Genomic DNA, 22,288 nt, shown 5'->3' on the forward strand with positions numbered 1-22,288 from the left:
TTAATAATTCAAAATTATTAATCAAGAATGAACAGGTAATTCCTATTTTATTCATGCTTACTGCTTAATATGCCTTTCTGTTTTCGTATCTCATGAATAATTTAATTAGAAATCTTAGTCTGTTACATACCACTATAAATTATTTTTTATTACCCCCAAAAAATTCTCTATAATTTGTGTAAACTTTCAGTTTGAGCTGCTGAAATTGCTTCAAGAGGTAATGGGATTTCATGGTCGGATGTATAAAAGAAATGTGTATCAGATTTATACAGTTGAGGATGTTTATTGCATTATCATTGCACACTATAGGGCTTTGTCATGAAAATATTTTGTATATCTATACATTAATACCGAAAAGGTACGAAAGTTTTTTTATATGAAAACTATAAACAGCTGTGACATATCTGCATAATCGTTAACTACTTTCTTAAATGAGGTTTAAAACATCGTGCGGCTGTTATATTTAAAGAGAGAAATTTGACTGGATAGAAATTGTGGAGTTCTGAAATATAATACGACAAAACTCAAAATTTATGTAAATGAACTTTGTAAGAGTGAAGTCTGGGCTTTAAGAGCGAATGGAGATACGTTTCAACTTCACTTAATTGCTATTATGATACAATAAAGAAAGGAGGATAATTTTGAACCAATGGATTACCTTGAGGTTTTGAAGTAGGATCCATAACGCACTATTTGGAGTCTCCTAGCGTCTAGACGGTCAAGTAACGATTGTTGAACAATTTATTTGATAAATTACTTTACTTGGATTTATCCCCAGGCTATTGGGAATGGAATGTGGTTAGGTATATCTGTATACTTGAATCATCTTTAGATAGGCTACAATTTACCATGATAACAGAAGGCAATAGGTATAAATATCATATTTTCCCTCGACCTTATGGTAGATGCGTGTGTCCTGGAGGTTCCTGGGGTCCCCAGTGCAAGATCCTCTCAAGGACCTTCCGTGGATCTAGTTGGGTGTGGTTGAAACCTCTTCCTCCGTGTCTTCCAACAACGCTGTCCCTTCGTGTCCTGACGCGCAGGTCACACGGACTGCTCCTTTATTCCGGCCCCCTCGTCCCACAGTCGCAGCTCTTTGGGTCGACTTATTGGAGTCTTCCCTCGCCCATGTTTGCTCTGCAAGTGGTCGAGAATAAACCTCAGTTCATCGTCGAAGGGATTGGCAATTCATTCGTTCTCAGAGTGAATGCGTCGGTGACCGACGGCGAGTGGCACACCATACACCTCCACTTGCATTCACAGGTTAGTTGAATATGCGTCGCTTGAATTGTATTCTAGCATTATAGGATAAAATGACCTGGGACATTTTAGCATTCTTTTCCTAATAACAGATTGCAACATCATCATTACTTATAGAATTAGTCGCGTTGCACTTGAGACGAAGGCAGGAGTACGAACATAGCACAAATTGTTTTGAATGTTGTGCTTTAGTTAATATTTCTGTAGAAATGGATTAAGGTCTGATGTCAAAATTTTTGTGTCTTAGTTTGATATTGGTGATCTAAGTTCTGAATTATGTACTTAGTTTTTAGAGGAGTGCTATTGGTCGCAGGTAGATTAGAAAGAGTAGGAGAAGGGAAAAACACGAAGACAATGAAATAATGAATTATCCCAGCCTATCTTTTTCTATTAGAAATAAAAACAAGTTGAAAGTGATACGAATATTATTACAAATTCCTTGCGTCACTTTCCGAGAAAAGAATGGCGGCTTGTAAAACAAAATAAGACATTAGCTTGTTCATATAGAAGGAAATAATACAAACGAGAGAGAATGCAAATTTAAGGAATTCGTATGCTTAACTGTATTAATCTCTTCTTAAAATTCATATAAGTTTCACATTTAACATTGAAACTAAACATTATTATGCAATTGCACTAAAAAAGCAATGATACCTGGAATTTAAAAAAAAGTTAATTTTGAATATTATTCCGCTTTTGTTGAAAAGGTTGTGCTTGTTTGAAAACATTCTAAAAAATGCATCAAGTACAAAAGCCTTCGTATGTTAATGCAGCGGGAAACTATAGTTATCTTGATATGTAAAATATAATGGTCCCCGCAATTTGATGTTCCAAATTCATGTTCACAGGGGGCGGTCATGATGGTGGATTTCTGCGGCCTCGGGTGGGGGGACAAGACGCCAGACGACTCCCATTGCGTCGCTAGGGAGTCCTGGGGCCTTCCACAAGGTCTGAGAGCGTGGGAAGTCCTGGGTCCTCTGCAGATTGGGGGTCTAGCTCAAGGGCCGCAGCGACCGAAGGATTATGGATGGAATCGAGCTCCTACACCTCATTATCTTGACGGATGTCTTTCAGATTTGAATATAAATGGTCAGGTGAGGTAGTTGAAATTTTTATCCAGAATGAATAGTGTATTAACAGAAAAATTCCAAATACCAATGTGTATATAGCTAACTATTCCGTTTGGACAGATGATTATTTTTTTTATAAAAACAAAGATGCTTTTTGTACACTTCATTGATACTAATAACACCACAAAATTTAGAAAATTGTGGTTAGTGAATATCGCTGTTTGTTTCTGTGTTAAATTTATAATAAGAAACACTTAAGAGTGCGTGTGCGTGTGTGGGTACGCGCGCATGTGAGTGTGTATCCTTCTTTGTTCGCATGTATGTGCGCTAACAGTTGTATTGTAAAAGTTGTCATATAGATGTATGTGAATATAAATATAGACATACAAATAGAATCAGCGGTGTCCAGATTGGAGAAACAAGTATACAGTCACGTAACTGTGAAAATATATTTCAAAATAAAAGTTTGTTTTTAAATATATTTTTAGTTACATAGTTGAGGATTTGTTCCTCCATTTTAAGACCCATGCTACTATGAGTATTTTTTAATAAGCGTTCAGAAGTGATGAAAGTGAATTGACAGTCTTGCAGCTCCATTGCAGTTAATGGACTTGGGAGAGCCAGCATACAGCAAAGACAGCACAGCAGGCTGTCAACCGCAGGAAACAGCATGCCCAGGTGGCCCAGGAACTTGTGGCATCAGAGGTGCCTGTTCGGGTGGACTGAATCGCCCTGAATGCCACTGTGACCCCGGGTGGACAGGGGTCAGTTGCGACACCCCAACAGTCCCAGCCACTTTGGGTTCGAAGTCGTACATGAAACTGGCACTGTCTTTCACCCCTCCGTCAAGAGTCGTGAGCGTCCAGTTGAAGGTCAGGACACTTGGCAACCCCACCGGGATGCTCGTTCGTCTTGCCGCCCAGCACACGCAGCATTCATTTATTCTTCATGTATGTTACATTGATCTGCCATAGGATATCTCTAGCATAAGAAAGACTGTATGGAATACTAGCAAAGTCATCAACCTTTAATCTTTTTATCGTTTCGTACTCGCATATCAATGTCAGTCTTCCACCTTGTCAGTAATGTATTTGTCAGGCAAAGTCATCTCTAGAATAAGAAAGGTTATAAAACCGAAAAATGTTTAGTATTTTTTTATAGTTTCAAACTCTGTCTTCATTAGTGTCGTCCCTCTGTCAGTCATACGACATCTCGGTTGTAAGAAAGACTATAAATTGCTAGCAAATAAAAGTGCTTTAAGAACTTCATTTTTTATAGTTTCGTGCTCTCTTCCCTTTGTCAACATACTATAGTAGATTCACATCAACCGTGCATTTGACTTCTAGGCCAGTCCCTTACGACGCTCCTGATTGGCTGTTGATTAGCCAATCCCAGGGCTGGAAACTCTGTCTCTCGAGAGAGTTCACATCGGCAGGATGTGCGTTCCACCTCTCCTGAAAGACGTATACCTCAGGAGAGATGGAACATACATCCTGCCTATGTGAATTCTCGAGAGAGACTGAGAGTTCCCAGCCCTGTCATTTGCTTATCAACAGCCAATCAGGAGCGTCGTAAGGGACTGGCCTAGACGTCAAATGCACGGCTGATGTGAATCTCCAATAGTATCTTGTGAACATTCATACGAATCCTAATTATCAGCTCAGAGCCGGGGTGGCCTGCGCGTCAGTGTCCGGGGCTGGGTGGGCCGCCAGGGTTGCTTGCGTCGAGGGCAGACCCGTAGGAGATGGCCACTGGCACACCATCAGAGCAGAAAGACACGGCCACAATCTCCTCATCAGCGTCGACGGAGGAGACGAATGGCGGGTCAACAGATCGATCCCCTCCTTAATGCCCGGGAGGCCCAGTCTCCAAGAGGAAATGGCAGGCCCGCCGATGCCTTTGGAGATTGACAAGCATGATGGAGTGACGGTCGGCGGGCTGCCCGAGTTTCTGGGCGTCAAACTCGTGACCGTTGGAGATGACTTACAAGACAGTGAGTAAATGAGAGGTTCGGGTTGATTGCTGGGGAATGATAAGGTCTTACTGAGTAACCTTTTTTTTTTTGTGGCCGTGTAATAGATAACTGATAGAGAATTCAAACATTGCCGTTAGCTTCATTTTTTTTTTATTCCGCACTTTCCTGTATATTATTTAAATTTGTTTTTATATATTTCGTAGTCATTTGCATTTTAATATTTTTTTTAGAAAAAAGCTGGTACGTTGCGTCATTATTTTCGTAGTAACACCTTGTGAAAAGCTGAGCACTACAAAATTTACGGAATATACGCGCATGCATACACTCACACAAATACATTCATACATACGAATTCACAAAAATTGCCATTCTAGTTTAATATCAGTGTCCAGCAAAAACACAAATCCGTCGATCCATTATAACGGTACATATGCCCAAGTATGCATTTTCCTTATTCTCCATACTTGCATTTTTCCATTAGTTTTACTTGTGGATTCATTTAAGCGTAAATATGTTTAAAACATATTTTGAATGTTATTTACCTATTCGTTATTCTCACATTCTTGCATTTATTCAAACTTTGTGTCGGTAGATTCCTTTAAAATGGATGCCCATAATTTAGTACTTGGCGAATTCCCTCAATGTACTTATTGGATTCTCTAAATGTACATAGCGGATTCCCTCTGGACGAACTATACCCGAGAGACCATGAGACTTATCACTGTTGTGCACTATGACATTTTGAGACGCCTCACAGACACTCCTCGCTACCACTCCGCCATACAGATGTTCACAGAAAACTTTAAAATCATTTGTAAGGCGAACAATGTCCAGTCTGATCACCCAAGTGCGGAACAGCAGCAATTCGCTCATACAAAGCATCCTAAGGAGTGAGGCAAGAAGAAGATCCAAATTGTAGGAAAGTTGGGAAAATGAGGCGTTTGTTCCCTAAATGACTTAATCTCTGTCTTTGCAAATTGCCATCTGCAGAATCTGTCATTATTATTATATTTCAGCGGTTTCGTTATTACTGATATTCTACTTTTCATTATTATGTGAATATTATCAATTTAGAAATTTTCTACATCCAATTCTCGTATTTAGCCGTCTGGACCTGAATACCTGAGGTCTTTATCTGCAATTTAATTATATACAATCTGTTCACCAATTATTAATACTTTTTATGTTTTTTTTTAAAACTACTCTCAATATTATTACTGTTATTACCATTATTATGATTACTATCATTTATACTACTAAAGCAACTGTATGGATATTGCCGATTATTCATTTTTCTTATGTTACCTCATGTATCTAGATTGTCTATGTTACTGTCTATACTTTGTATACTCTATGTATATGGTCTTAAGCTGAAAATAAAAAAAAATATTATTACTATTATTAATGCAAAATTGCATATTGTATGTATCGTGTTGTCCCCAGCTTGTATAGATGACTTGAGAGTGTCAGATCGTCAGCTGCCGCTTCCTCCCGCGGTCAACGGCAGCACCTGGGGCCAAGTGACCACTTTAGATGGGTTCATGAAAGGTTGCAACCCTCCCACCTCTTGTCTGAACACGACCTGTGATCCCCCACTCTCCTGTCACGCCTCCTGGACGCAGCCTTCTTGCAGGTGAGTCGGGAGTTCTCGTATCCTGTGCAGGATCAGCATAGATTATGTGTTCTTTGAAAGATCAGCTTAGGTTATGTGTTCTTTGAAGGATTTGCAGGTTTTCCTGTCTATTTATCTTTGTGTCTGGCGCAGCAGTGTGTGACTGGGTTCGTCGTCCTGTAAAACTAGTTGTACGGAATGACCAGTGTTTAAAGTCTGTGTGAGGTTCATCCACGATTCGGCATTTTGATAGTGTGTATGTGACGGTGATTAGTCAGTTTTTTACGGGAAACCCCCTCCCCTAGGGGAGCCACATTTAATTTGTGTATAGATACAGATAGATATAGATATATATATAGATATAGATATAGAGAGATATGTGTACTGTATAAATTTATGTAGGTACAGATAAACGGATTGATAATACATATAATGCCACATAAAAATCATACAGTATTATGACTGGTATATACAAGCGGATGTATGAAACAGGTAAACTAAGTGGAATTCTTTTTCATTAAAGTATCTCTTTAGGGTATAAATTTCCGGCTAGCTTCAACACGAGAGGCTCTCGAAAACTAAGATCAAGACAGAGTAAAACGTGAAATTCGAATTATACTAAACCTGTGGCATGGAACTGCAGTCCCTGTGTACTACATTAATATCCAAATTTAACCTCTATTTTCCAGCTGCGGTTCAGGACGTCATTTGGTGGGGTCAGCGTGTGAAGACATCAACGAGTGTCTGTTAGAGCCCTGCCTTCACGGAGGAACCTGCTACGACCTAAGACCGGACTACTTGTGCCTCTGTGGACCGAACCACATCGGCGACAACTGTGAGTGGGCCAAAGTCTCGAGCACGGGCCACCAACTCACCGCGCCGGCTGCCATAGCGGCCGTTACGCTGTCACTCCTCTTCTTAGGTGAGCTCTCTCTTTAAGCGAGTTCTTTCTCCCTTTATTTTCCTCCCCTTTTGGTCCCCCTTACCCTTAGCATCTACCGATAATCCTCCTTATGAAACAAATGTGCACCTCAATTCCGTCTCGTAGCCATTTCTTTCACTAGATATATATATTTTTCCCCTTCTCTTCCCTCCCCTTTTCCACAAACTTCGCCAACGACCACATCAAAGAACCATATTTTACTCCGAACTGACGGCTACTCTCATTCTCTCTCTCTCGCCGAGATATCAGGTGCTATGAAGTCAGATCGTGGATTAATTTAGGGGTTAGGGTATGTAGGTCCTTTTTCTTGCTGGCTGTAGTTTTTTTTTTTTTTTTCCAATTGTGTGAAACTAGCGTCGATAACTTATACTAATCAGTCGTTAGTAACTAACGCTATTGATGTGGTTGGGCTGTGGAGGTTTTATCAGTGCTTTTTCGTCATTCTTTTGTAGATTTCTCGCCTTCGCGCCTCTGTTCCGATAAAAATGTTACTCCGGCACCACACGCTTTGCATACATGTAATTAAACACAAATTAATCTATATAGTACACAGAATAATCGGTAAGACCTGTATAATAATTTTTCATCCACGAATATAATTCACAAATACAGTTTTGTGTATCACAAATATAGTGATGGCGTATAATGTTTCATATGATTTATGTTTATAATGTTTTGTTTGTTCATATGGTAATTTAATTGAATACATATCCAACTTTATGCATCCATAAAGAAAGGAGGAATCTATTTAGGGTACCCTTCTTACATTTGCATATCGCGCTAATGGTAATAGCTACATAATACTGTAAATAAGGGACCAGTCACTCGACTCGTGAAAGGAAAACTGAAATTCCGAGAGACTTTTGGAAATCCAGGTGCAGTACGTTCAATGTTATTACCGACAATACCACTGTGTACATATTTTGACATTTCTTGTAAGCCTTTGCGAGAAACTAATCCCAAGTATCGACAGGTGATTGATTGTATACAAAAGAATTAAAAAACTCTAAAACTCTAATTACTCCTTTTCAAGCTAGGGAAATTCACATATTGAGGTAGCACAAATGTAATCACTGCCGAAAGAGAATAGCGTAGGATTAACGTACACTACTCTCCACAGTAAGGCAAATAAAGGTCACTCCACACACACACACACGTTTCAAAAGTGATTGTGGTACTTCGATATCGGAAATAACATGGACCAGCTTAACTGTTTTATTTAGACATCCAGAGAAGCAGCATAAAGGGTTTTACTTGACTTGTTTCCAGTTCTCATGGGAGTGTGTATCTCCTTGCGGCAACACCGACTACGAACAGCCAGGGCGTTGGGTCGCCAGGAGACGGAGGAGACCAGGGACAAGGACTCCGTCATAGCCGTTAAAATAGGATGCAAGGGATCGGTGATGACTCTCGACCCAGAGAAGAAAGAAGCTTTCCTGGGACTGGAAAGTAAATGGAAGGAAACTGGCGAACCCAAAGGGACGACCCCCAAGAGAAAAGGACCCGGGGACGAGTCGCACACCACCTTCCTCGAGTTGCTCCAACTCTCTCGGGCCAAACCTGCAAAGGAGACTAAAGGTCAATTGCTAGTACAAACTTTAAAATGCTTTCTTCTTTCTCTGGTTCTTCTAAAAGACTGAATATTGTATTTTTTATTTAGTTCAAATGTTATCTTATAAAGGAATGGGCTTCATGTATGGAGAGAATTTAGGAAATAAGTCATGTTCATGAACACCGACATACAGCAACAGGATAAAAAGAAAGACACTTTACCAACATGGGTACACAAGGATTGATTAGTAAAGTTCTAAGCAAAAAAATTAAATATTCTGCTTCACTGCAGTAGATCTGTTTTTCATTTATACTGCCCTCTCCTGCTACAGAAATGACTGACAATTGTCAAAGTTAGTTAACTAACTTTCAGAAGGAGGTAGTGCGATCAGCAGTGGAGTTAGTGCTGCTGTCATCACCTCTGCTGGAGTCAATGGTAGTCAAGAGATTGCATTGGTGGCACCCACTGACCGTCAGCATCACCACTTAGCTGGGGAAGACCTAAGAAATTACGCATATGAGGGCGATGGATCATCGTCAGGATCTCTGGCTTCTACCATATCTGGTAAATATGAAAGTAACTTGTTATTCTGATACTGGTACTCATAAATATATATTATGTACCTTTACTGCAGTGTGACTACGTATTGGGGAATAAATTAGAGAAAAAGATTTCACTAATATTTGTGCGCTCTCTAAGTAATGTGTGGAAAATTGAAGTTCGTCCATATGGGAATACAAAATACCTCCTTAATTGTTTCACTCCTTAGGTGGGAGATTGTTTTCAACCGACTGGCTTGTTGAATCTTCACTCAGGAATGTCATGCTCCTGGTACAGAGATGAGCAGGGGAGTAAACGCTTCCTATATCATCCTACTTGATTTGATCTGCGCTTGATACATAAAGGTGGTAAATGAAAAAATAAATCCACCGAAAAGCAGCAGCTCCAATCAGAGGGGAGGACTACTACTAAAATACCAGTCACAGTAGGGAATTGAAGTTCGTCCTTATAGGAATGACAAACTACCTCCTTAAGTGTTTCTCACTCTTTAGGTGGGAGATTGTTCTCAACTGACTGGCGTGTTGAATCTTCACTCAGGAATGTCATGCTCCTGTTAATAGTGGTGGACAGGGGAGTATATGATTCCCATATCATCCTACTTGATCTGGTATTTGGGTGACAAGAGTGAGGATAGGACTGCTTAGTGAAACATGCCAGAGATTGTGTTAGCTATCTCAACAATACATGTGGGGTTTGCCTTGACTAAGAGAGCCAGCCCACTCTGCTGAGACATTCTGAACATATACAACATTTACTCATTTGATTCTGATCTGTTGTGTGATCGAGTAATCACACTGGGGTTCAGAATAGCTGTGGTGGTTCCTCGTAGACCCCATGCCAGTGGGCTGGCTCTCTCAGTCAAGGCAACCCCCAACATGTATTGTTGAGATATCTAACACAATCTCCGGCATGTTTCACTAAGCAGTCCTATCCTCACTCTTGTCACCCAAATACCAGATCAAGTAGGATGATATGGGAATCATATACTCCCCTGCCCACCACTATTCCTGAGTGAAGATTCAACACGCCAGTCAGTTGAGAACAATCTCCCACCTAAAGAGTGAGAAACACTTAAGGAGGTAGTTTGTCATTCCTATAAGGACGAACTTCAATTACCTACTGTGACTGGTATTTTAGTAGTAGTCCTCTCCCCTGATTGGAGCTGCTGCTTTTCGGTGGATTTATTTTTTCATTTACCACCTTTATGTATCAAGCGCAGATCCTGTATACGCTACATAATCAAGTACCCAACCTTAAAAGCGTCTGCTATTGAGATGCATCTCGCTCCAGTCTTCCTTTTTAGAGACTGATCTATCGGCCAGATGCAGCTTGCCAGATACACACCCCACCTAAGAAATTGAAGTCCTTGGTTAAAGGGTGTAGTTCTCCTGTAAGAACAGCTAAAAAAATTAACTATACATTGAAGAATACACAAAAGACTGATTATTGTAACCATAGAAAATAAAAGTTTCTGGAATTACCCCTCTAGATATTTTAGAATGTATTCCCTCTTACTTCGACCACCACAATACAGTCTTAATGATTAAGTTTGAGCAGTTTAACGTTTTCACATTTTGGTAGAAGAACTAGAATATTCATAATTAATTTTATATATAGGTATTTTTTAAAAATTATCAGCCACTGAAATTACTTTTAGATATAGGTATTTTTTAAAATTATCAGCCACTGAAATTATGCATTTCTTTCCATTTTCTTCCTCTCTATGTTATGGAATCTTAAAATACAAACTCAAAATTTTATGTACATTTGATTTGTTTTGTTTTGTTTGGTGCGCTCGACGTTGCTGCCTTCGCCTAAGTTTTTATTCACTTTTTCCAGGTTTAAGAGCCGAATTGGAACGCGAGGAACCTGGCAGAGTAATAACTGCTGAATTTGTTGAAGTTATGGACCTCTTGAAGAACCTTCCGGAGGCTCCTAAATCCTCCATCCTTCTCGCCAGACTCAAAGAAAAACGAACTTCCGCGAATGAGGTTAGAAACCCCGAAGTCATATCCACGGTGTCACTGGGGTCATTAAGAAGGAGAGAAGGCAAGAGTATAGAGCATTGTAGACATTCTCCGCCGTCTCCTCCAACTGCGTCTTCGGGGTCTTCACCTCGGCCTCCGAACGAGATGAGGAACGCCAAGATGCCTTCGTCCTCCAATGGTGCCCAGGTAGTTTGTAGTAACAAAGATGAACTCACGACTGCCTGCTGACGATAACATTCATGTATTTTCGTTCAAGTGTCCGATGTTGAAGTTACAAGTAACTATACTGAGAGGTAACTGGAACGTGCTAAAATTTCACACGGCTGTTTTTGTTGAGAAAGTAAGTAAACCTTGTACAAATTACCAGTTGTGTACCAAAATATGTACAATTCTGATTATAGGCAGTAATTATCATCTGTGTACTACTAGAATTTTCTCAAAAATTAATAGCATGTAGATGTTTTATACATTTATATAACAAATGTATATTATAAATGAATGTTTCAATAAAAAAAGCAATTTAATTACAAAAAACTGTTTAATTAACCTCCAGAAAGAACCTATATTTTATTTAAAAAAAAATTTTATCAAGTGTCCAAGCTCTAGAAGCAGAGTTGATTGTTTAGCCTGCAAATTTTTTTTTTCCTAATGTGACAAATAAAAAATGTTTAGTTGATTTTTGTCCCTGGAACTAGACGCATATTAACGAATCTGACTGAAACTCAATATAGGATACTATGGATATTCTTTATGAGGAGGAGTAAGTTCTATCAAACGAATGGGTCGTACATTTCAATAGACCTTGCAGTAAAACAGGATGGTGACGACCATCAATTTGGAACGGTCTGTTAATAATCAAATTGAGGTTTGCTTTGCTCTAGCAACAATGGACTAATATATTAACATTCCATTATTGAATATGAAGTTAGAGTATTCCAATGCAAAATATTTCAAAGTAAATTAAACAAATTGTGCATAGAAAAACTAGCCGATTTTTATAAATCTTGTAGTTTGGTAACTTCGTTAATTCCAATCATAACTTAGAGTTACGAAAATTTAACACTGCTGTCAACAATAATTGCTGCCGAAAATAAACATGTTTACCTCAGGCATCTGGCTGTATCAGCCATCGCGTATCCTTTAGTGGAGGTGCATTTGAAGCTTCCAGGGCAAACGGATCAGGGAATTACCAGGGCCTGAAATGAATCCTCGCCTTTGTAGACTTCCTGTAAACCTTCCAGTCCAAAGGGGATTTGATTGATTAATTGATTATGTCTGTTAACAACTGGCGTCACAACATCTAGGGAAAGTCCACGACGTCAGTGCAGTAATCCCGAAAACACATTGGCGTTGAAGTATGTTAATGGAAAACAACCCTACTGTAGACAAACCTGAAAGGCGCTATTAGTGAAAAAACAAAAAAACTTTTCCCATTAATAAAATACTTATGCAAGATCAGTTATTGGCCGTATATATTTGTTTTTTATGCATGATCAAGAACGTATTAAGTAATTAGGTGTCCATACAATTAGTCCAATAGACGTTGTAAAATTGAAGTATCCAATTTTTTTAAGTTGATCGTACCTACTACTGGATTCACTTTCAAAACAACCTGGCGTGGGCGAAATTGATTGCGGAGAACGATTTAATGTACAGAACCAAAAGTGTTGAACGTAACACGATTTTGTATGTATATTACACGTGAAAATATAAAAGTAATTTTAATTGCAGTTATTTATCACTTACATTTAAAGATTAATTGTAAATATAGAATTGTTCAAATGTAGATGCATAAATGTATATATAATTAATTATAAATATGAATTTTAAAATATGAACATTAACGCATATTTTTACGAACAAAAGCGTAAATAACTAGAATGAATGTGCTCATTGAATAAAAAATAAATCAATAAAAACATTTATAACGTACGTAGAAAATATTTAAAAATATTGTGGTAAATATAATGAATATTTTTAGACAAATGTGGTAAATATAAATATAAAAGCTTCAAATAAGATTAAAACAGATATATGATAGTCAATCAATGTGAATAAAATTCAAAATGGAGACTTGAAATCCTTACAACAAATACTATTTAATAAATATATTTGCTCATATATATAGTAAAAGTATAACAGTACACAAAATATAAACGCCAACAAAAAAAGTATATAACCATATAGATTTAGATGTAATTATTATGAAAATCTGAAATTACCTAATATAAAGATAAAGAATATATATACCTTTATAAACAAAGCACAAAGATGAAATATTAAAAAATAGATAGCAATAAAACAATCAGCGATTAGAAATTAACGAATAAACAAAGAATGAAAAATAATTGAAATAAAGAAATATGACAATGTGAATAAAATTAGTGGAAGAGTAATAATACTTAGTAACTTATAATATCTAAAACAAAAACTATTTAATATATTTGCACTTATATTATAAATAAATATATTTACACATTTATATTATAAAAATATAAAGTACTCAAAATATAAGCTTTATGTATTAAATACAAATAAATACAAAAACAACAAATATCTAAATAAATACGAAAACACCAAATATCTAAGCCTTTCATAATAATATAATTTTTTTTTTAAATAGAACAATTGCCATGTTTCAGACTGCAAAAGGTATCGGTAGGCGAGTTCGCGTATCATAACAGTCAATGAAGTTACGACCAAGAGTTGTAATTAAAACCATAAATAAACCCAAGTTTCAAGTAAGTACATCGCATCGCGCTTTACTGAAAGCTCTGACAAATGTGAGAACATACCATTGCAATTTTCTTTTACTCTTCCCTAAAAACACATTCGTTACGACACGACACTGAAAATGTACGTTTTGAAATGCAGGTAAATTACACCAAAGGATTTGTTAAATAGCTGTCATTAACAATGACATTCATCATTCAAATGCAAAGGTTAAAAACACAGCTTTTAATTAAAAGAATTTTTTTCGTAAAATATAGCGTAGTGACAACGTTGCAAGCGTTCATATTTTGTGAACTATCACGATTTCGTGACGGTGCATGGTTATTATTCAAGTGAACCTTATTCATAACGAACAAGCCCACAGGGGCCATAGCCTTGAAATTCAAACTTACAAAGAATATGATATTCATTAGAAAGAAGTAGCGGCAGGTAAAAGGAAATACAGAGAGAACAGACCTCTTATAAACAAGAAAAAATTAATAAATGAAGAAATAGGTAAAAATGTAAATTATCAAAATGCAAGGATTGTTGTATTAGGGAAGTCATTGCATTGCGTCTTCACTCGAACTTTTGAAGTTGCAATTGCACATCCTTCGGGAGACTGTTCCACAGTTCAACAGTGTGAGGAATAAAGGACCTCTGGAACTGCGAAGTTCGACAGCGAGACACATTTTCTGCATATTGGTGCTGCTGTTCAGCGAATCTGGTCGCTCCCGGCAAGAAAAGGGAATCTGGGATCAACTGTGAATGCGAGAAGCTCTGATAAAATACAAATGATGAAAACTGATAAGGAAACAGAAACCTACCACCTCGAACGAACCACTCTACCTAAAAATATTTAAAACTCTGGCAGAAGAAGACATCCATACTGGAGAACAGTACTCTTAAAAAATGACCAAAAGCAAGTCGCATAAATTTTATCACTGTTATAAATACATGTTACATACGAGGCCTTACGCACAATACCTAACTTTCGTGCGGCCTTTACTGACACTTTCCTTATATGCGAGTCAAAAGTCACACCTAGAATAGTTAAAGCTTCAGGCTCATTCAGCCGAGTCCCATCCACCTGAAGGGGAGGTTGGGGCGGAAAATCTGTACGAGATCTGCTAATCAACAGAGTTTAAGCTTTACTGATGCTCAGCCTCATACCCCACCAACTACGCCGAGCATTGATCTACTCCATGTCACGATTGAGACTAAGTAGGAACTCTAGAGTTTAACGCAATGAAAATGAGACCACCTATGAAAGAGACTATTACTGAAATGCCATAAACCCTCTTACATTTTTGTTAACTAAGGGTAGACATTCACATAACAAGAAAGTAACGGTGCTGGTGTATGATAATTAGGGATAAATTCAATTTTTACGGAGATTATTGTTATCCTAATTTTAGTAATGTGTTTTTCCTTTAAAGCTCGTCATATCAATGTTATTCTTATAATAACAATTTCTCATTAGAATGTTTTTTTTTTCAATGGATTTACCAGCCAATCAAGTTCTTCGTAACAAAACAAAATAGATACTTCCAGCCAATCAAGTTCTTCGTAACAAAACAAAATAGATACTTCCAGCCGATGAAGTTCTTCGTAACAAAACAAAATAGATACTTCCAGCCAATCAAGTTCTTCGTAACAAAACAAATAGATACTTCCAGCCAATTAAGTTCTTCGTAACAAAACAAAATATATACTTCCAGCCAATTAAAGTTCTTCGTAACAAAACAAAATAGATACTTCCAGCCAATTAAGTTCTTCGTAACAAAACAAAATAGATACTTCCAGCCAATTAAGTTCTTCGTAACAAAAACAAAATAGATACTTCCAGCCAATTAAGTTCTTCGTAACAAAACAAAATAGTCCCAGAGAAACTCTAAACTCCCACTGCAGTATAACCATAAGTCTCAGTATGGCTTATCAATAGCCTTACGTTGTGTATCGAAATTCCTGGAGGGAACTGTACATATAATGTAAAATTGTGTATGTGTATAAATGTATATGTATGTGTATATATTTATGTATGTAGTATATACATGTATTTGAATAGTTGTATATGTATATAGTTATATATACGTAATGTATTTATATATATATATATATATATATGATATATATAGGTATATAGTCATATGTATATAATTATGTATGTATGTAAAAAATACTTCACGCCTTATATACCTATATATATTTTTTGATTACTGGACGTAAGGAAAAGGTTGAACTGCTTCATCGAACTTTTGAATCGAAGGAATCAGCGGAGGATGTCCCCCTCTCTCATGCTTGTCATCCTGAACTACTCTTACAAAATTTGCAAAACCCTTGTTAAGGCTCTCTCGCGAATGACATGTCAAATCCAAGAGCTTCCTACAAGCATATTGACAGCAGACAATCATTTAGATGCTACATACTAAAATAGTGGTCAGGCTGCCGATATGACATTCTTTGGAACACGTACTGGATTGCTAAGCTCGCTCTCATCCGCAAAGATTCTACGTCGGCCTAAAAATCTAATAAACCTACTAATCTTGGGGAAACGAACTATACTTTGTTTTTTTCCATCTGTTCATCCGCCTGTGGTGTTTTCGCATGGTAACACTGCGTCCTGGGCTTTAATTCGTTACGCTGTGTGTAAGTTTTAGGTAAATAAAAGGATATCTGGGTTTACATTTGCAACTGAAGTGTTTTAATAATTTACTGTATGCGAATTACACCGTTAATATTCGAAATGGGATATTATCTAAAGCCCGGGACGCAGTGTTACCATGCGCAAACACCACAGGCGGATGGACAGATGAAAAAAAACAGAGTATAGAAACCTTTTTAATAAAGCAAAGGGAAAGAATTACCAGGATCTTCTCCACCCCAGCTATCAAGATTATCAAGAATTTTCTCAACGCCTCTATATACATATACAACTATTCAAATACATTTATATACTACATACAAAAATATACTACACATATAAAAAAAAATAAACTTTTATACACATACACAATTTTACATTATATGTACAGTTCCCTCCAGGAATTTCGATACACAACGTAAGGCTATTGATAAGCCATACTGAGACTTATGGTTATACTGCAGTGGGAGTTTAGAGTTTCTCTGGGACTATTTTGTTTTGTTACGAAGAACTTAATTGGCTGGAAGTATCTATTTTGTTTTGTTACGAAGAACTTGATTGGCTGGAAATATCTATTTTGTTTTGTTACGAAGAACTTCATTGGCTGGAAGTATCTATTTTGTTTTGTTACGAAGAAACTTAATTGGCTGGAAGTATCTATTTTGTTTTGTTACGAAGAACTTAATTGGCTGGAAGTATCTATTTTGTTTTGTTACGAAGAACTTAATTGGCTGGAAGTATCTATTTTGTTTTGTTACAAAGAACTTAATTGGCTGGAAGTATCTATTTTGTTTTTGTTACAAAGAACTTGATTGGCTGGAAGTATCTATTTTGTTTTGTTACGTAGAACTTAATTGGCTGGAAGTATCTATTTTGTTTTGTTACGAAGAACTTGATTGGCTGGAGGTATCTATTTTGTTTTGTTACGAAGAACTTGATTGGCTGGAGGTATCTCAGTGACAGGGTGTTTTCATCTATTTTGTCTAGTAAATCCATTGAAAAAAAAACATTGTAATGAGAAATTGTTATTATAAGAATAACATTGATATGACGAGCTTTAAAGGAAAAACACATTACTAAAATTGGGATAACTATAATCTCCGTAAAAATTGGATTTATCCCTAATTATCATACACCAGCACCGTTACTTTCTTGTTATGTGAATGTCTACCCTTAGTTAACAAAAATGTAAGAGGGTTTATGGCATTTCAGTAATAGTCTCTTTCATAGGTGGTCTCATTTTCAATGCTTTAAACTCTAGAGTTCCTACTTAGTGGAACTATGTGACTAAATCTAGTGAAGTAGGATGTTGTACCCTTCTAAATATATAAGGGCTAAGCTTAATATACAAACGTGATTTCAGAGGGTCCAAACAGACTTCTCCCGATTATTCTCAAACCCATACCGGTGGACATTACTTTAGTCGACTTCAAATGCCTAAACACTTGTCCATAAAGTCTTCCCAACTGAAAACTGACGCATGAACACTGTGATATTGAATCGCGTAAAATCAATAATAAGTATGTAATTACATACTCTGACCCAACTCGGCAAATTTGAAGTCGCTTTGCTAAGCCATAGAAGTAGAACGATATCGAGATTTTGAAACCACTCCAAACAACACATATATTAATCGACTGAATGAGCATGATAGGTGGGGGAGGGTAGTGTTGTCAGACTATGCAGAAATCTAGTCTGAACATGTTGATAAAACCTATGATAAGAGTTTCCAGATAACTGCTATTGACCTTGGAGTCATTCTTCCTTCAATTTCATCTTCATGATGGCTCATCTTTGCTGGTAATTTCGTTCATGAATTCGACAGTGGAAACTATTTTGAAAATTGAGTGGAAAAAAAAAGATTGCTTCTACTCATGACGTTTCTTTCCTTTTGATGAAAAAAATAATGATAACATACTGATAACTTAGCCCAAGATGAAAGCTTACAATAACAAAAGAATTCTTTTTTCCAAAATATATCAAATGTTTCCTACCAATATCACTCTTAGGCAACTGGAGGAGTCGCTGTCTTAGATTTTTTTAGACTGCAATCGATAGAAGGCCAATATTATTATACTAAAAAAGCGCTTGGTGGCATAAGTTGTTTCGTTCCCGCCTTGTGTTTGGTAGACCAGAGTCAAGGGGTCAGCGATGTCAATTTCCCATGATGGAAATTCACCTTCGAGTAGATAGCTCGATGGCTGCATATTGTCCCAGCACAAAGCCTAATAGCCTAAATTCCATAGATCTGTCATACCATGTTAACCTGACCAGTAGCATTAAGCAAATAAATCTATCTGTTTTAGAACTACACCGCTTGAATAAATGTTTAATTTTCTGCTGACTTCCGTTGCGAAATTCAGTTATTTGAATGTTGACAATTATAAATAAGTTGAGAGAGTATATTATACCTTTACCTATTTCACTGCATAACCTGATTTATAACGCCTTCCCTGGCCGTTCTAATTGTTTGTTTGTTTGTATGGTGTTTTTACGTTGCATGTATCCAGTGGTTATTCAGCAACAGGACCAATGGCTTTACGTGACTTCCGAACCACGTCGAGAGTGAACGGACTGTTCTAATGCATTCGTAATTGGCGGAGACTGGAATAGTCACTTTCCGTCATTGTCTTGAACCTCTGGAAGTAGCTGGTATGTCTCCTTCTCTCGTTTTGTATTCATCAATTAATCACTTTTACGTGCATCTTATATCCCCTCACTGACATCTAGCCGATTCTACTCTTCGCTACTCCACATGGTTCCCTTCTCAGTATTCCTGTGGCTTTTGCGATGCTGCCAATATAGATTTCGACCTTTTTCCATGACCGAGGAAGAATGAAATTAATGAATTAGCGTAGGAACATTTTCGTACGGAACTTTTTGCGACTATCCTGTAGTATATATGTTTTTATTCTACTAGTTTGGTTCATGTTTTTGTTTTAGTAATTATGAGTTGAATGTCTTGGAGAGATCAAATAAATGGCTTGGCATAGCATAACTGCAGAAATAACAAATGGGGAACACATATTGCCCATATCTGTCAGTAGAGCTTCCTCTATCTCAACGTTGAAATTTTTGTTCAGAAAGTAAGGTGGTTTTGTTTTACCTACCATCTGGAGGAACTTGAATCAAAAGGTGACGGACTCGTCAGTAACCCAAATCTAAACCAGAAAATAAATTTTTCAGTAATGTTTTCTTGTTTGCTCTCTAGTCTATTGTTAAGCAGCGTGCTACAGTTTTCGTTATCTTTTAGACTTGTCATATTTTTCTCTTTTAAAACTAAAAGGTCAACCGAATTGGATTTTTATTTATGGCATCTTTGATTCAAGACGAAAAATCAATTTAGAGTTTCAGTAGAGTTACACATCAAAACAGACAGCCTCCTTTGTAAAGTTCTATTGATTTTTAACTTATTTGAATGACTACTTAACCTGTTTCAGTCAATTCTGGCATGAATCGTCGTCGAGTTAAATACTATTCATAAGTACGAGATATATTACTCCTCATCTCTTGATTGGAGATATCATCATAGACAATGATTTCTTGACCTTCCCCTGCAGTCAAGTTGCCAGATAACCATCAGTTGCATAGTCTCGAACTTCACGAGTCCCCATGACCCCTGGTAGACAAAAATTAGTGTTACAAACAAATTAACTATATTTTGGGCATAAATTACTCTTATGTTGGGAAAAGGACATAAAAGCCCAAAATAATACCTATTAAACAAAGGAATTTATTCCTCATTATTCATATAATGGTTCCCACCAAAAATAATCGACTGTTATTAGTCAACTCAAAGAGTCGCCGACTTTGATTTTTCAGCCAAAGAAATCGAGAGATTTCCAATACCATGTTGTCCTTCAACCATAATTCCCCATGAACTTATAGTACATACAACGCGCACTCTTATTGATATATGGGGTCGATACAAAATTCAGGATATAGCACATCACTTGGTTATTCTTTTACGTCTTTCTTTCTTCATCAAAGCAACTAGTCTAATGAATGCTAATATATCTTGTCTACACTTCTCAGATTTAGACAAGATAGTTTTCAAGTCTAACATAGTCCCGCTGACAGCAAAAAAAATGTGTAGCCGTCGACGAAGAATCGACGACATAAATAAGACTTATCACGCAGTCATATTACTATACAAAACTATATAACATATCAAAAATAATTCCTATCGGCTTTCTTATGAAATGAGGGCAAATAGTCATAATATTGATAAGCCAATACATCAAATATAAACTCAGACCTCTCACATTTATATGCCATCACTAGGCATAAGTCATGAAAATATCGGTGCGCATTTAAAATCGCATATAGCTATGAAGTCAAGTGTTATAATGGTAAGGCGATTTTAAAATGTTGTTCAGGAGGCAATTTCGTTTCAGCTATTCATAGGACTCTTGGCTCGATGTATAATCTTGTGGGTCCCTTGAGGCTGTAAAACGGTAAAGGTTGCAACAAATTCACCAAGCAATTTTACAACTTATGTGGCATTTATGTGGCTGGCCCATGTTAATTTGTGGTCAATAATCATCCCCAGAAATTTTACTTCATTTTCATAAGGAATGATAGATCCTTTTAAAATAAGTGTGGGAACTTCTTCACACGCCGGCATCTGGTAAATCTTACTGCAACTGTTTTGGAAGAGAATTGAAAACCATTCTCATCAGCCCACTTACTAACTGAATTAATAGACCTTTGTAGATGTTTACATACTGACAATGAATCATATCCTGTGCAATATATTGCAAGGTCATCGACAAAAGTGAGCATTTAACGGGAGGCAAGATTTTTTTCAACCACACTATTTATTGCCACTGAAAAGTGTGTTACACTTAAAACGCTTCCTTGGGGAACTCCTTCCTCCTGCACAAAAGGTTGGTAGAAAGAGTTTCCCACTTTTACCTTAAAAAATTTGTCCGTTGAAATGTATATATAATCTGATCATTCTTCCACATATGCCCGTCTTGTGCAACTGTTTCATGATGCCAATTCTCCAGGCAGTGTCATACGCTTTTTGGAGGTCACACAAAGTCAATGACTTCATGCAAACCAGCGTGTGGGTGGAAGTTGGCGATGTATGGTTACAGACAGACTACTATTTTTACTTTGCTTGTTAATTTAGAGCTGGTATAAAATAACTAGCTATTTTATATTTTTTAGCTAATTTCTCTGTAAATATATCCACATTATCATGAGGCCATTATATACAGCGATTTACGCAAATAAAGAACATGAAAATGAAGAAACAGGGCAATCACGACGCATTCACGTGGGAACAGGTAAACAAAGACCTGCAGTGTTACCATAATATTCTTATACAATAGGAACTAATGGGTGAGGTAGCTGTACCGAAATTCCTGGAGGGAACTGTATACACACACACACACACAGAGTACATACATCGAGATGTGTATATGCATATGCATCCACGGCCGCGTGTTTCATGAACGTGTATACACGTTTGCAAACAAACGCATACCCTGAAGCATAAACAGCTTCTAATTTAACATTTTTGGTAGACAGGCTCGCCACACAGTAAACGAACGTCAATATTTAAATAAAAATTGAGGTTTTGAACCGATGATTTTGTTTTTCCTAAGAAAAAAATATCAAATTCAAACGTTTGGATTTCCTTCCAGTTTCAATCGACAAACTAACTTTTAATTATAGGAAAGAGATTTTAGCAAGATATCTTTAAGGGGATTTTACGTAATCAATAAGCAGCGTTTCCCATGTTCAATAATACTCCTTTTAATTCAGTTATCTAATAAGGCAGATAACTGATCTTTGCGAATCAAAATTTATAGCTACCTAATCAGCCAATTTAACCAGATAGATGACTTTCAAATTACCCATTAAATATTAATTCATTCATATTATCAACTTTAACTTTTGCGTGTAAGGAAATTGCTTGAGTAGTTACATTTCAAGATTTAAAAAAAAAAATTTATTTCGT

At 36.9% G+C, this 22,288-nt stretch overlaps 1 protein-coding gene and 1 long non-coding RNA gene across 2 annotated transcripts in view; one reads left to right on the top strand and one right to left on the bottom strand.

The window, feature by feature from the left end:
- LOC135216719 (putative neural-cadherin 2) overlaps positions 1–11,480 on the top strand; it is a 90,241-nt gene extending 78,761 nt beyond the window's left edge. Inside the window, exons 13-21 of the mRNA XM_064252179.1 lie at positions 906–1,263; positions 2,109–2,354; positions 2,933–3,280; positions 3,990–4,323; positions 5,749–5,938; positions 6,607–6,839; positions 8,130–8,438; positions 8,785–8,976; positions 10,813–11,480. Coding sequence (XP_064108249.1) covers positions 906–1,263; positions 2,109–2,354; positions 2,933–3,280; positions 3,990–4,323; positions 5,749–5,938; positions 6,607–6,839; positions 8,130–8,438; positions 8,785–8,976; positions 10,813–11,189 — 2,587 coding nt within the window. The 3' untranslated portion in view covers positions 11,190–11,480. The remainder of the gene's footprint in view (positions 1–905; positions 1,264–2,108; positions 2,355–2,932; positions 3,281–3,989; positions 4,324–5,748; positions 5,939–6,606; positions 6,840–8,129; positions 8,439–8,784; positions 8,977–10,812) is intronic.
- Positions 10,996–22,288, bottom strand: part of LOC135216721 (uncharacterized) — a 155,244-nt gene continuing 143,951 nt past the window's right edge. The window contains exons 3-4 of the long non-coding RNA XR_010314898.1: positions 12,066–12,195; positions 10,996–11,182 (exon numbers count right to left, since the gene is read on the bottom strand). This is a non-coding gene — a long non-coding RNA (uncharacterized LOC135216721). The remainder of the gene's footprint in view (positions 11,183–12,065; positions 12,196–22,288) is intronic.

Source organism: Macrobrachium nipponense, chromosome 6 (assembly GCF_015104395.2).
Source record: "Macrobrachium nipponense isolate FS-2020 chromosome 6, ASM1510439v2, whole genome shotgun sequence".
NCBI classification, from domain to species: Eukaryota; Metazoa; Arthropoda; class Malacostraca; order Decapoda; family Palaemonidae; genus Macrobrachium; species Macrobrachium nipponense.